At 34.4% G+C, this 15,003-nt stretch overlaps 1 protein-coding gene across 1 annotated transcript; it reads left to right on the forward strand.

The window, feature by feature from the left end:
- Positions 1-1,953: 1,953 nt before the first annotated feature.
- On the forward strand, positions 1,954-13,950 carry LOC101746374 (thioredoxin-related transmembrane protein 1). Its single transcript, XM_012688337.3, has 7 exons — positions 1,954-2,159; positions 3,731-3,898; positions 4,378-4,552; positions 5,394-5,495; positions 8,864-8,989; positions 10,159-10,236; positions 11,291-13,950. The coding sequence occupies exons 1-7, from the start codon at positions 2,005-2,007 to the stop codon at positions 11,405-11,407; spliced, it is 921 nt and encodes a 306-aa protein (XP_012543791.1). The 5' UTR covers positions 1,954-2,004; the 3' UTR covers positions 11,408-13,950.
- Positions 13,951-15,003: the final 1,053 nt, after the last annotated feature.

The following is a 15,003-nucleotide window of genomic DNA, read 5'->3' on the forward strand; positions in this document are numbered from 1 at the left end:
TATCTCCATTCCGCCTATTTCAACCGCGATGCAGTAATGCGGTTTGAAGGGTGGGGCAGTCAATCTCCCAAAGAACTGAGACTTAGAACTTTTTTTTATTATTGAAGGATTACTGGAAGCCCAGAGGCCTTTCCAGTTTCACCAGGACAGATGAGCGAGCAAAGGCTCAGCCAGGAGAGATGGGATTTGCTAACAGCTGCCCGAGCGCCTCCAAAGGAGACCTAACAACTCAAGAGCAACTGCTTCGCGAATGAATCTGCTACCGAATCGGAATCGTGACCCGCTGAGAAGATCCGGCGAGAAACTCAGCGGGCTGATGCATGAGTTAGGTTGCTCGTCGAACTCTTTGCCTAGTTAGTAGCTACCGGTGTCCATAAGCCTGTCCCTAGCGTTAGAGCTGAAGGCGTCAAAATCTCTGTCGGTCAGTATTTAAAAAAAATAAAAAAATTTAAACGTTATCTATATGTTCCTATTAATGACATTCGACATTGAGTCGGTGTAGTTTCGCAGCGCTGTCGTAAGGCTTCTAGACGCGAGCCGGCTTCGTCTGTCATCGATCCGGGTCAAGAGTTCGAGGCCCTTTGAACCAAGTTAGAGTAGGTGGCTGCCATAAAAATATCACAATATTAATTAAATGTTGAATGAATTTGTAAATAAACAAAAATCGGACTTAAAACATATTATTTTAATACCAATATATGGCCAATAAAGATCTAGGCAGAAAAGTGATACCGTATTTAAAACTTAATTGAAAATATTAGTGACATCTAGTGTCACTCAAACGAAACTATAAATGATTCAAGTGACATCTAGCGATATACTATAAAACGATTAACCAAATTGTAGGTTCAAGAAATCTGTTCACCACGCTATGGCTTGATTACTATTACAATAGATGGCACAAATGCAATCAAATTTTTTTTCCGAACTATCATCAAATACAAACTGTAAAATAAACCAGACGAAGAGGAAAACTGGTGGTAGGACATCTTGTGAGTTCGCACGGATAGGTCCTGGTATCACCACCCCGCCTATTTCAACCGGTTTCGGTTTGAAGGGTGGGGCGGCCGTTGTAACTATACTGAGATCTTAGAACTCGTATCTCAAGGTGGGTAGCGGCATTTACGTTGTAGATGTGTATGGGCTCCGGTAACCACTTAACACGAGATGGGCTGTGAGCTCGTCCACCCATCTATGCAATAAAAAATAAAAAAACATTTTTGAGCATCGTCTTAAGCCAGAATTAAAATAAAGTTTTATTAAAAAAGTAACACTGTTTAGACAAGATTAGAATTTCCTTTCAAGTAGGTCATTGTATTAAAATCCACATAGACACCTATTGATAGAACCTATTGAGTATCTCGCCGGATCTTCTTAGTGAGTCGTGATTCCGATCCGGCACTAGATTCTTCGAAAGACTGCTGTTACTGGGCCCATTGTTAGCAACTCTCTCAGGTTGAGCTCCGTACGTTCATCTACCAGCCAGTGGGTAACTGGAATAGCCCCTTAGGCTATCAGTGAATAGGTAGGGAACAAAAAATAAAATAAAAATGAAGGAAACTCACGAAATACTATCCACTGCAGACATATTTTTTCAAAATATATATTTTCCTTTTAAAGTTGTATTATTTGTATAATTTAAATAAATAAATAAATATAAGTTTTGAGATCCATCCATCCAACTTTCTTTTCAATATATTTATAAATTGAACTTCAGATCTAACGCCGATTGCAATTAGTATCCGATCCACTAACTTAATGTTTGTGTACTCTTTTTATACTGCATGCTTAAAATCGATACTTTTTCGATAAACTACGATGTTTAAATAATTTCAATGAATATCAAGCAATCCTGAATATGAATCAAAGCGATAAACTATAGTGATACAGTAAATGTAGACTAAAAGTAAAATAGCCACAGGTATATTTATGGTGTGGCTGGATAATAAATATTACCGAAAGCTGCCAGCTGGTCGAGCTGGCAACACAATAAACAAATCAAACATGGCGCGCGTTTACGACGCTTCTCGTAGAATTTTGATTTTTTCTTTTTCTTTCATAGTATTATTATGTTCGACAATAGATTTTGCTAGTGCAAACAAAGAACTAAATGAAAACAACTGGAAAGAAATCCTCGAAGGAGAATGGATGCTCGAATTGTAAGTAAAATTTCATACCGGCTTATAACAAAACGTGTCGCATTTTTTTTCCACATTTTTCCACGAAGTAATTACGAAAACAATAAATTACAAGAACGCATTATATTCAGGTGGGATTTAGAACATAATAACTTGATAATGTGATCGTGTAGCTTAATTATTAAAAAGGTTTGTTTTGTATTATTCTGATACATTCGTCCTACAGAAGTTCATTAACCACGTCAAGGCTGAAGGGGTCACGAAAGAACCGTTTCTTAGATCATGATGCATAAGTCTTTTAAAATAGATTTTTATTTAATCTACTAAGAACGACTTTAAGACAGATTAAACTTAAAATTCAATTAAACGGGCTAAAATAACTACAGTATTTTAATTTCTTGAGAACTCAATAAGGACCGTTTTCAAAACGTAGTAAAGTAAAAGAGTAATAAATCCTTCTGTATGGTAAGGATCATTGAAAAAACAGCATAGTATTTAAAAAGTTATTGGATACGACTATTTATTGAGTCTTATGTACTTATCGTGATGTTTTAAGTGCTCACATTTAGAAAATCCGACAGAAAAATCCATGCATCCATACAAATACTCAATAGCATTTAGTAATAGTAATTAATGATTCATTGCTAATAAAATCAAATATGACTCAGCAACTCCTATATTAGAATCTGATACAAAAAACATTGCATCATATCTGTTCTTGCTTTAGTAAAATGATAATGGCAACCCACGCTATTCATGTGCAAAGAAAATGCATTGCATATGTAAACGAGAAAGAATACAAAGATTATTGTAGGAAATAAAAATACCAAACCAATTGCTAACCTCTTTAGAAGTAATGTTGCATGTTAATTCTTAGTGATGTAGTTAGCTACATCACTAAGAATTATACTTACTGCGTGTAAGATAAGACTAGCCTTGAACGTGAATTAGTTTTGTGTGAGCTCATAGCTCAGCTCGTGTTAAGTATTCACTGGAGACTTGACCTCAGAGTGTACATGTTGCCACCGACGTTAATACCTCCATAAGTCTTGTCGGTATAATGGCTGTACTACCCTTCAAAACAGAAGGCATTACCGTTTTGCTGTGGAAATATGTATATATTTTCCCATGTATGCTTATAGGATAGAGTACCAGCAATTACAAAAATGCAAATTTTGTCAAGTCTACTTTTCAATACATAATGTTATGCTTTCATTGTGGAAGTCATCTGTAAACATGTTTTACGTCACACTACTTGATACTAATGCAGTGGATGTCTGATTCTTTACACTACATTAAATTTTGTTACAAGAATTGTTTGCCCACCAAATGCATATTTGTCAAGACTCAAAACTAATTTAATAATGAAATCAGATATTAATAGATATATAACGCATTCCAGTTCATTGTTTCCATAAAGCAATTCCAATTTAAAGTCAGGCTATAAAAGAAACCATGAGCTTCTTTTAAATGTAAACTATAAAATGAGAAATTGATAAAAACTTGCAATATAGAAATAAGTCCGTATAACTATAATCAGAAGCGCTTATATAGCTAATTTGTGTTATTTTAATAAATAATTATCTAAACAGCTACGCCCCATGGTGTCCTGCCTGCAATGCTCTAGCGCCAGCTTGGAAGGAGCTCTCTACACGAGCTGCCAAAAACTCTCTCCCTCTACGTACTGCTGCAGTTGACGTCACTAACTCGCCTGGTCTAAGTGGAAGATTTGTTGTTACCGCACTGCCTACTATTTTCCAGTGAGTAAAAATACAAAAAATCAACAAGGGAAACTACTCTGTGTAACAACAGTACAAATCACTACATAGTATAAAACAAAGTCGCTTTCTCTGTCCCTATATCCCTATATATACTTAAATCTTTAAAACTACGCAACGGATTTTGATGCGGCTTTTTTTAATAGATAAGAGTGATTGAAGAGGAATGTTTATGTGTATAATAACATCCATTAAATAGTGGAGAAATCAATAATAAATTACAGTTTCCGAAGCGAAGCGAGGGCGGGTCGCTAGTAAATATTATAATGAAAAAATGATTAAGTACCATTAATTTCATCGTTAATAAAGCAACATTTTTTTAGAACTTTGGTTAAATGGACATAACAGTAAACAATTAGTTCAAATCACACTTGAAATAAAGTTAAAATTTTCACAAGAATCCCTAATATTATACTTTCAGCCTTAAACTTGAATAATTTGAAATCAAATAAAAATTTCAGTGTGAAAGATGGCGAGTTTCGTCAGTACAAGGGTCCACGTGATGTAGAGTCCATGCTGACCTTTGTCGAGAACAAAAAGTGGAAGCAAACCGATCCCATCCCGGGATGGAAGGCACCTGACTCACTGCAAATGTCCTTGGTTGCTGAGTTCTTCAAGATGAGTCAAGCACTTCGGGTTGGTTATTGCAACTTTTTATTCAACTTTTATTTAATTTTATTTTATTGCTTAGATGGTTGGATGAACTCACAGCCCACCTGGTGTTAAGCGGTTACTGGAGCCCATAGACATCTACAACGTAAATGCGCCACCCACCTTGAGATATAAGTTCTAAGGTCTCAGTATAGTTACAATGGCTGCCCCACCCTTCAAACCGAGACGCTATACTGCTTCACGGCAGAAATAGGTAGGGCGGTGGTACTTATCTGTGCGGACTCACAAGAGGTCCTGCCAACAATAGATTCAAAAAACTTATTATGGCTTATTGATGTTTGTACATTTACGAGATTAACAGAGTATCAATCATAAATGGTTTGTAATTAAATAATCGACCTACTTAAGTGGCAACATAGATTCCATACCGTTTATTATACATTCTTAATTATCTCGAATTTTGTTTATTCAACAATTAATACGGTTTTCATTTGATCTGATAGTATAAGTATGTATTTCTAGTGAAAAATCTGGTTCATATAAGACATTGTCTGTATTTCAAGATAAATTTTGTATAATAATATGCCGTTGCATTTAACCCATATTTCCACTCAAAAGCAAATGCTAGGATAGGTATGTATGTACAGCCATTTTGGATAATAAATCATTGAAATATGCAATTGCATGCAGCAGCTTGATTCTACTCCTGACATTACTTATCTCTGAGCAAAACTCACCATCAGGTATCACGAATATTTGCACAAACTGGTCACATTTAAGCTGTTGTTCTTTCTTTCAATTTGTAATATTTATTACTGTATCAGTGTAGATGTATGTATTATTACATTATTTTATTTGAATTCAGGGAGTCCACAATATGCTTATGGAAGCATACGGCTTACCATCATGGGGTTCATACCTTATATTCGCCATTGCCACAATATTCGTTGGTGCTCTAGTCGGATTGGTAAGTTATAAAAGATGTGTTTAATTTATAAATTAAAACTAATAACCTCCAGGCACATTACACAGTAGTTGCCTTTCTAGATAAACCCTTTCAGCTTTTTTACTTATTATTTTACCGAGCTCACGGCCCACTTGGTGTTAAGTGGTTACCAGAGCCCATAGACATGTACAGCCCACCTTGAGATATGAGTTCTAAGGTGTCACTTTTAATAGTACAACGGCTGCCCCGCCCTTCAAACCGAAATGCATTACTGCTTCATGGCAAAAATAGGCAGGTATGGTACCTATCCTTGTGGTATTCTATTGAAATACACACACATCCAAGTTTCTCATAGTGAATGTCACATGTGCAATATGGTATTGGTGGTTGGTTATGTCTTGTGTCCCACATACCGGATACAGTGGAGCAGTTCTCAAAAAATGGAGACCCATTGTAGTGTTGGATATTCGTAACACAATAACACTAAAAGAATGATAATTCAAAAGCTGAACTTTATTACTATATTGTATACAATGTTAATTTTAAAACAATTGATATGTGAATGGCACATAGCTTCTTGATTATAACTAAACAGACAAACATTAGGCCTTTATTTAATACTAGCTGCCCGCTCCGGCGCCGCTCGAGTATTTAACAAAAATTTCAACGATATCTGAAGTTGTTTTATTTTTTTAAATAAAATAACTCTTATTGCGGCATAACTATAATAGTTAGACATATGCTGTCGCGATACTTTTTGTACAAAATAATGTGTTCTACAAAGTCGTAGTATATTGTTTTCACCACAGTCACCACAATTCTATCATCAATAGTTTTCGCAGGATACGCGATGTAAAGAATATTTTAGGTAATTTTTTTACACCTTGGATTATTGGAGTTTTAGTAAGGATCCCTATTTTTTTTCAAAAAATATTAAAACCTATGTCACTTGGGATTAGTGTCGTTTCCAAATAGTGAAAGAATTTTTCAAATCGATTCAGTAGTTTCAGAGCCTATTCAATACAAACAAACAAACAAATCTTACCTCTTTATAATATTAGTATAGATTACAATATTACTACTTTATGTTATCCCATATAGATCCTCATATATCTACAGTTTAATTCTAGGGTCAGCAGACTAAAGCACATAAGTCAAAAAACTCTACTTTACAGGAATTAAAAAAAACTATTTAGTATCTTATACATTAACAAACTTAATAATGTTTATTTGAATTATATAAGTCTATAACACTAACTTATTATTAAAATTAAATATTTTAAAGTAAATGTGATTATTTAATAATTAGATGACTTAAGTTATAAGGAACACAATAATAGTATGAGTTAAGTGAAAAAGATCAACAATTAAGATATATATTATAATAATATAAGTCATAAATATAAATAACAACTCAATGTTTAATTAAAATTCTTCTTCTTATTCTATTATTCTTCTTCTTCTAAATATCTGGATCAGTATTTCGTAAAGTTTCCAACGTGGGAAGACTTATGTAAAATTCATGGAAAATATCTAGTATTAAAGGGAGCAGCGAAATTAAATCATTTTTTTTCTCGATGAATATGGGTAATGGCTGTATATATATTATATCATCAGTTTGAGAACCCCCAATGGATGATCTCCTTTTCTTAGCAACTGTCTTTATAAAATTGTCACTTTCATCTAACGGTTTCATTAAACATCCTCGGCAGACAGGTTCACCTTTACCATGCACAGTAAAAAAGTATTTTGAAGACATGAAGACATATTCATTCTAAGCTTTTGCTTTTCAGGTTCAATATCTCGTATTCTTTGTTTAGATTTATCTTGAATTTCCATTAAAGACGCCAAGTATGCAGATCTTTTTGCATATGACCCCATTTGCCAATATTCTGTAAATATGGCACGCCTATCAGTTAATGGTATACGTTCTTTACATTTCATTCTGCAAACAGGTAACTCTTTCAAATTCAAAATCATTTATTTCAACTTAGATGTCAGTATAACACACTTATTGAATGTCAAAATATAAATAACAATGTTATCTCTACCACCGGTTCCAAAAAAAGCCACAGTCCTGAGAAGAACCGGCGAAACAAACTCAGCGGGCTTTTTTTTTTGTTTTTTCTCAAAAAAAATTTTTAATTCATAGTGCGATCTGATATGAGTCGTCTATTATCAAAGGCGGCAATCTGACTTTTGGACAATGATTGGTAAATCAGAAAAACGAATTATTGACTTTGTATTCCATTGGCAGTCACAAAACTCTTCGGAACGACATCTTAGATAAATAACAGGTTAACTATTAACCTTTATTTAATGCAGGTTTTGAACCGTATTCTTTGAAGGAGACGATTATATTCAAATAAATCTGTATTGACATATCAATAAAAAATTTTTGTCCAAATGTACAGATTGCCGCCTTTGATAATAGACGACTCATATACATTTTCCTTTTAAAGTTTTGTATGCCTGTCCTAAGTTACGTTTTATTCTTTTTTCTCTTTTTATAGTACGTATACTCCTCTTTTTTGGAGACACATTAGGATTCATTGAAATTTCATCACAAGTACTTGAACTTGATGTGATCGGAAGTCTCGGTAATTCATAACATGGATATCGTACAGAATCATCACTAGAGAAGTCAAGTACAGAATAGTATGTTAAGCTACTGACTTGACCTGATGATGTCGACGGTATAGGATCGTCTACTACTAGGTTCTACTAGAACTCTGTGTTCAAAATCGACTGTTGATTTACATTTTCTAAAAAAGGACAAGACAATTAATTATCTATTTATAATGATATAATATTGATATAATTACGTAATTTGCAAATCATAATTTTGAAGATATGTGAAAATATACCTTCATTGCTTTCCAGATGAGTGGATGACGCCATTTCAACTAATTTCTTGCCTCTTTGAATATTCATCTTAAATAATTAAAATACTTAAGCACTCACACAAAACTAACCAACAAACTGTGCACAATCGACAACATTAGTAAATTAAAACCACTTACCGAAGTATTGTTTACGTTATAAATATTTTTAAGTAACCACTTTCTCTAAAGAAATGTTACATTTTGATGTTCTTTATAACATAAGTCAGACTTCTTACGTTAATAACTTTGTACTTATGGTGTTCCTTAGAACATAAGTCCAGTTATGTTTTTTAGTTCGTTTGACTATATTAGGATTTGATAAGGTCGATACAGAACGCCGCTTGAATACGCCATGAAATACTTGAGTTTGATTTATGTGCTTTAGTCAGATTGTGCGTTGAGCAAAATGTAAACCGATGATGTAATAAAAAATAAATTGAAATTTTTGACTTATGTGCTTTAGTCTGCCGACCCTAGAATTACAATAAAATGAAATTATTACAGATTTTAGTCTGCGTGATTGACTTCCTCCATCCACCTCAGAAAGTCGACAAGAAGTTTATATCGAGATCTGAACTTGAGAAGCTAGCACGTGGCGACAATGATGGCAAGAAATCTGACGATGAGCAGGTGCCTATCTCATTGAACTTCAATATTAGAATTAAAAACTAAAAGGTTGCTGTGAAAAGCAGGAGTCATATCGAGGGATGCGACTGTGATAAGTCTCAAATCAAACTAACATTGTTTTTTTTCCCTACCTATGCTGATAGCCTTGAGAGGCTATATCAGCTTATCCTTGACGTGTAGGTGAGCTCACCGGGCTCAAACCGGGAGTGTTGCTAACATTGGCTCTAGCAAGAGCAATGCTTCACAGAATTACCACTGGATCGGAATCGCAACCCACAGAAGATCCGGCGAGAAACTGAGTGGGCTGAGTCTGTGGGTTAATTTACGGACGGAGATTGGTGCGTGGTGTACCTAAAAGCACCATTAGTGGATCGGGAGGATAGTGGATGGAAACATTGATCATGTGGATGCTTATTAATAGAAGATAATTATTATAAGATAGGCTGCGGTATTATAGTTACTATGAGCACAAGCAACTGATGCAGTTCTGTTGTTCTAAAAATTTTTTATTTTTTTTTATTGCTAGATGAGTGGACGAACTCACAGCCCACCTGGTGTTAAGTGGTTACTGGAGCCCATAGACATTTACGACGTAAATGCGCCACACACCTTGAGATATAAGTTCTAAGGCCTCAGTATAGTTACAACGGCTGCCCCACCCTTCAAACCGAAACGCATTACTGCTTCACGGCAGAAATAGGCAGGGTGGTGGTACATACCTGTGCAGACTCGCAAAAGGTCCTACCACCAAAAAAACCCTGTCTGTGTGTTAATTTACTCACGGAGCCCTTCGTCGCAAGCGATGGGTTCGGCGAAGACGGTGACTAGTGCTTGAGGTACCTAAAAGTACCGTTAATGGATCAGGAGGATCCGTAATGACGCGTTTTGGGCGACGTCGACTGTTTACCATTCGGTCCACAGGATCGGGTATGTAATTCCCTGGGGCCACGACAAGAGGGTTTTCATGTCGTGTCGCCTTTTCAAAGTGGCGCAATGATGCCGACTGTAGATACTTACTGATTGAGTCAAGCTCTAGGTCATCATGGAAATATAATTATTACAAGATTATCTGTGGTATTATTGTTGCAATACAGTTACTATGAGCACAGGCAAGTGTTGCACCCAGTTTTTTTGCCCTAAATCTAAATTAGAACTTATTTGTTTTATTGCAGGAGCTGATCAATGATGACATTCTGGATGACGCTGAAAACTCTCCCAACAGTGACGCTGAGAAGAACTCTCCCAGCGATGTAAGTGTGAGCTTTACAACATTATATATATCGACGCTTGAAAGGCAAACGTGTCTAAGCGACAATGCGTGACCTTTACAGTAGACTAATTTAAAGTTGAAATACCTGAAAAAAATCTGTTTTAACGAATCTAGCTGTAGGATTGAAATGATTTTAATAGACCTAGAAATGTATTTTTTTTGCGCATCGAATATGCCTATCATTTATCCTATTGCCTATCATTTATGTACAAAGCAGTTATCGTCGCTTAGTCTTTTAGTCACTTAGTAGTTTGCCTTTTAAGCGTCGATATATATACACTTTTTTTTCCTACCTATTCTAGTAACCTTGAGGCGTTATTCCGGATTCGCCAAATTAGTAAAATTATATCTTAAATTAATGGGTCATTATTTAAACTTACAAATTTTCAGGTTATAAATGAGACGCTATAAGAAATTCATTTGTTTTTGTAAAATTGCCTGAATTCAAATTCTACTGTGGACTTTACACTGGAATTAAGGAATTAAAAGGTTTTTTTTTGTTCTATAAACATTAGGCATCGTTCAGAGAAATATTATCACATAAAAAAGAATACGTATTTTGAAAAAAAAAAGATATAATGAATCTCAACTCATAACTTGGATGGATAATATTTAGTATTTCAAAACTTTAGAACTTATTATTATTTATTTAAGCAGTGTTGTGCTATGACACTTGTATACTAAAAGTGCCAGTAATATAACAATCTTAGAGAATGAGATAAAATTTATGTATTTAACGTTATCATATTTACCAAGTGTGCACTCGCACATGCTCTGAATACCATGGTTTGAGTGTTATGACATGTCCTTTGGGAAGGTAGGAGCTCGTCCACCAAACTAAGATATAAAAAGGTTGGAATAATTAAATGAATGAAACCAATGAATGAATCTCTTATCTGCTTTGATTCCGTGATTGTTTAAATTTTACACAAACATAAAAAAAAAGTGCCTTTCAATGATTTTCAAACTTGGCTTACTATCCCAATCATATTGTTTCGTTTCATTGATTCTAAAATAATCATAATGGCTTACAGACTTCTGAAGATGATAACGAGAAAACATCCGAAGCGGCCGGAGACAGTAAGCCAGTGGACAAGGACTCCAGCGACAAACCAGAGGCTCGGAAACGCAGACCAAGGAAGGCTGACTGAAGTAACGCCGCACCACCAGAGAGCGACTTACAAACACTTATTAACTAGCTGCTTGCGGTTCCATATCTAATATCTTACTTGCAATTTAATAGTTGCGAGGCTTATGAATAATATAATAATAGGCAGTTTATATCGACGCTTGAAAGGCAAACGTGACTAAAAAAAGAGAGTATTAAGCAGTAGGCAGCGGCTTGGCTCTGCTCCTGGCACTGCTGAAGTCCATGGGCGACGGTAACCACTTACCATCAGGTGGGCCGTACGCTCGTCTGCCTACAAAGGTAATAAAAAAAAAGCGACAATGCGTGAACTTTACAGTAGACTAATTTAAAGTTGAAATTAATTTATAATATACCTGAGAAATACCTGAAAAAAATTCTATTTTAACGAATCTAGCTGTAGGATTGAAATGATTTTAATAGACCTAAAAATATATTTTTTTTTGCGCATCGAATATGGTTATTGCCTATCATTTATGTATAAAGCAGTTATTGTCACTTAGTCACGTTTGCCTTTCAAGCGTCGATATATAACTGATTTTTCTTTGTAATAATATATAAATGTTTGAAAGTAAAAGAACTCTAAAAGATATGACAAATTTGTTAGACTAAATTATGTATACATGATGCGGCAAGAAAAATGAGTTTTCTGTTTGAAAAAAAAACACCAAAATACAAAAATTACAATTGCTTTAGTATTATTCATTAATCTCGTTCGAAATAGCCTTTTGTATTGAGGATGAATTACTCATTTAATAGATTTTAAATCGACAATTGTAATTTTTTAGCATCTCACGGAATATAATGAAATTAAAAAAATAATTGTAGGTTGGTTATCGTTAAAAAAATAATATTTAATGAGAATTTAATTTGACATACGCGTCTGTTGTGTTTTGGGGAAGAGCTAAATTTTTTAATTGGAAATAAATGAGTTGTGATTAATTAAACATTCTTTAAAAACAAACTTGTGTTTGTTCATTTTATACACAATAAAAGGGGTCAACCGACTATGACATTGCCGTTGGCATGTTTGTTTTGCCTTAACACTGCATTTAATTTTGTCTCGCGCACCGTGTGTTGTGTGTTATATTAGACTTGTATGTAAATGATATTGTTTTAAAATTGAGATTTTTAATTATTAAAAAAATATAAAATTTTCTTGTATCCTTTGTTTTATTTGAGTCGTCTATTATCAAAGGTGGCAATCTGTGTATTTGGACAAAAAAATGTTATTGATATGTCAATACAGATTGATTTGAATATAATCGTCTCCTTCAAAGAATACGGTTCAAAACCTGCATTAAATAAAGGTTAATACTTAACCTGTTATTTATCTAAGATGTCGTTCAGAAGAGTTTTGTGACTGCCAATGGAATACAAAGTCAATAATTCGTTTTTCTGATTTACCAATAATTGTCCAAAAGTCACATTGCCGACTTTGATAATAGTCTACTCATTTGTAATAAATAGTAATTGTATATTATTATGTTTATTATGATGAAATTTTAAATCACAGTTCGGTTTATACAGTAAGACTTTAATATTAATACAAGAAATCAAAATTTGTATCTTCTCATCTATTCTTACTAATACTCTCTAAAGATTAATGCTGTTGACTACTTAAAGAATAAATGATTTTCTCTGTTTAACCAAATCAAAACCTATATAATAATTCACTAGATCGCGTTATCTGATGTGTTCACAAATTGCATTCCTGTTACTATTGTATCGCCATGTTTTAGTTTATTCGCTGAGTGAACTTTAGGTGTTGTAACACTGAGACATGCGGACTATATAGAAATTAAATTATAGCAATAGTTGTATTCGTTATAATCTTGCATTTACTTACAATAATTTTTTATATAATTTCTTCACGATTTAATGCTTTTGTGGGTATTGTGTGATTGAGTAATTTCGATAAGTAAATAGAGGGATTGTATTTGTTTATAAAAAAAATATAGTTATCTTTGAAGACGGCTTACGGACGATAGTTTTACGTGACGTCATCAGCAGAACTATTCAATCTACTAGCTCTGACGTCACGCGAGAACAGAGATAAATGTGTCACAAGCCGACGCTTGGGCTGATCGTGCCTCTCGCTTGCACGCTCAGACTCAGGCGGAACGTGACACTTTTTCGTGCGTGCAGCCGATGTTCGATTTTTTTTCTCAATATTTGAAAATATAAGTATATATATATATATATATGTAACTGTTACGAATTTGGAAGTCTGAAGGAAGGCAACACGAAAAAACGGAATATTTCATTAATCATATTATTATGATCTTGTAACTCTGATTCATTTCAGATTCATTTCACATTATCTAAATGACAGTTTTATATCTTCGAATATTGTTCGATACTTCATGTACATATTTCTAAGTTCAGGCCATATTTTTCACGGATTTCGGACGATTTCTGAAATATTTTGTTTTTGGTGTTGTTATGGGAAGCGGCCGAGGGGTGGCGTGTTCGCAAAGACTTAAATATTAATATAGTGTTGCGTTTATATTCCTATTGTGACTCGCTGAATAAATAGTATTTGTATGATTGTGTTTTATTTAATACACCAAAGTGTGTTTGAGATGTTTGCATGTAAATGAAAAGATCAGGGTAGTAAATCTATACTAATATATAAATCTACAGTGGTTTTTACGGATGTTCCGTTACAACTACTGAACCGTGCATCCGATTGACTTGGAACTTGGTATCCATGTAGAAAATACATGTACTTAATGGATAGGCTAATGTTTACATGAGTCTTAGACTCCCTACATCAGTTGCGGGTGAGAAATAATAATGATAATTTTAAATGCCCAGCGAAGCGGATGGGTACAGCTAGTTCTTTATATAAATAGAGAATTAATTTCCTTTGAGACCTTGACTGAATACAACTGGACAATCTAGTGTTAAACTATTGTTTCTAAAGCAAAAACAGCTGATAAGAATATTGTTCATTCATAAATCCGCTACCCTACATGAAAGGTAAACGGTTGTCTCCTAGATCAGTGATGGGCAACCCATGGCCCAAGCGCTCCACGAGGATCTTTGACTCCTCGGCTGCGACTCTTCCGCAAAGTGTTCAGTTCAGGCACGGAATATTGCTTATTATCTAGCTTTGTGATAGAAGAGTTAACTTATTGAAGTGAAACTTCTTTAGAATCGTGATTTCAAACTCGATGAAACGAAAAAATAAGTCCATAGAGACACAAACACATAAGTGTATAGGATTCAGCCGGCGAGAGAATGAGATAGAACACATTAAACGTTCTCGGTCTCCTCTTTGTGCGACTCTTCGTAGCATCCCCACTATCGTCTACTAAACATTGTCCATATGTATGCTCCTGTGTACTGGGATAGTGAGTATATGTATATCTTATTTATAAGTTTCACCTCTACCGTGTGTGACTTGCACACACATACACACACTTTTTTATTTTAAACAAGGCTATAAAAATATATTTTAGAAAAAATTGCTCTGAATAAATTTCAATGATGTTTTTAAGTATGTTTGACTCTTTTCGTTGACAAGGTTGTCAACCATTGACCCCGCCCAATTTTAATGTTATATTGGGTGTATTAAAAAAAAAAAAAACTTTT

The sequence above is a fragment of the Bombyx mori genome, chromosome 24, assembly GCF_030269925.1.
Source record: "Bombyx mori chromosome 24, ASM3026992v2".
Classification (NCBI taxonomy): Eukaryota; Metazoa; Arthropoda; class Insecta; order Lepidoptera; family Bombycidae; genus Bombyx; species Bombyx mori.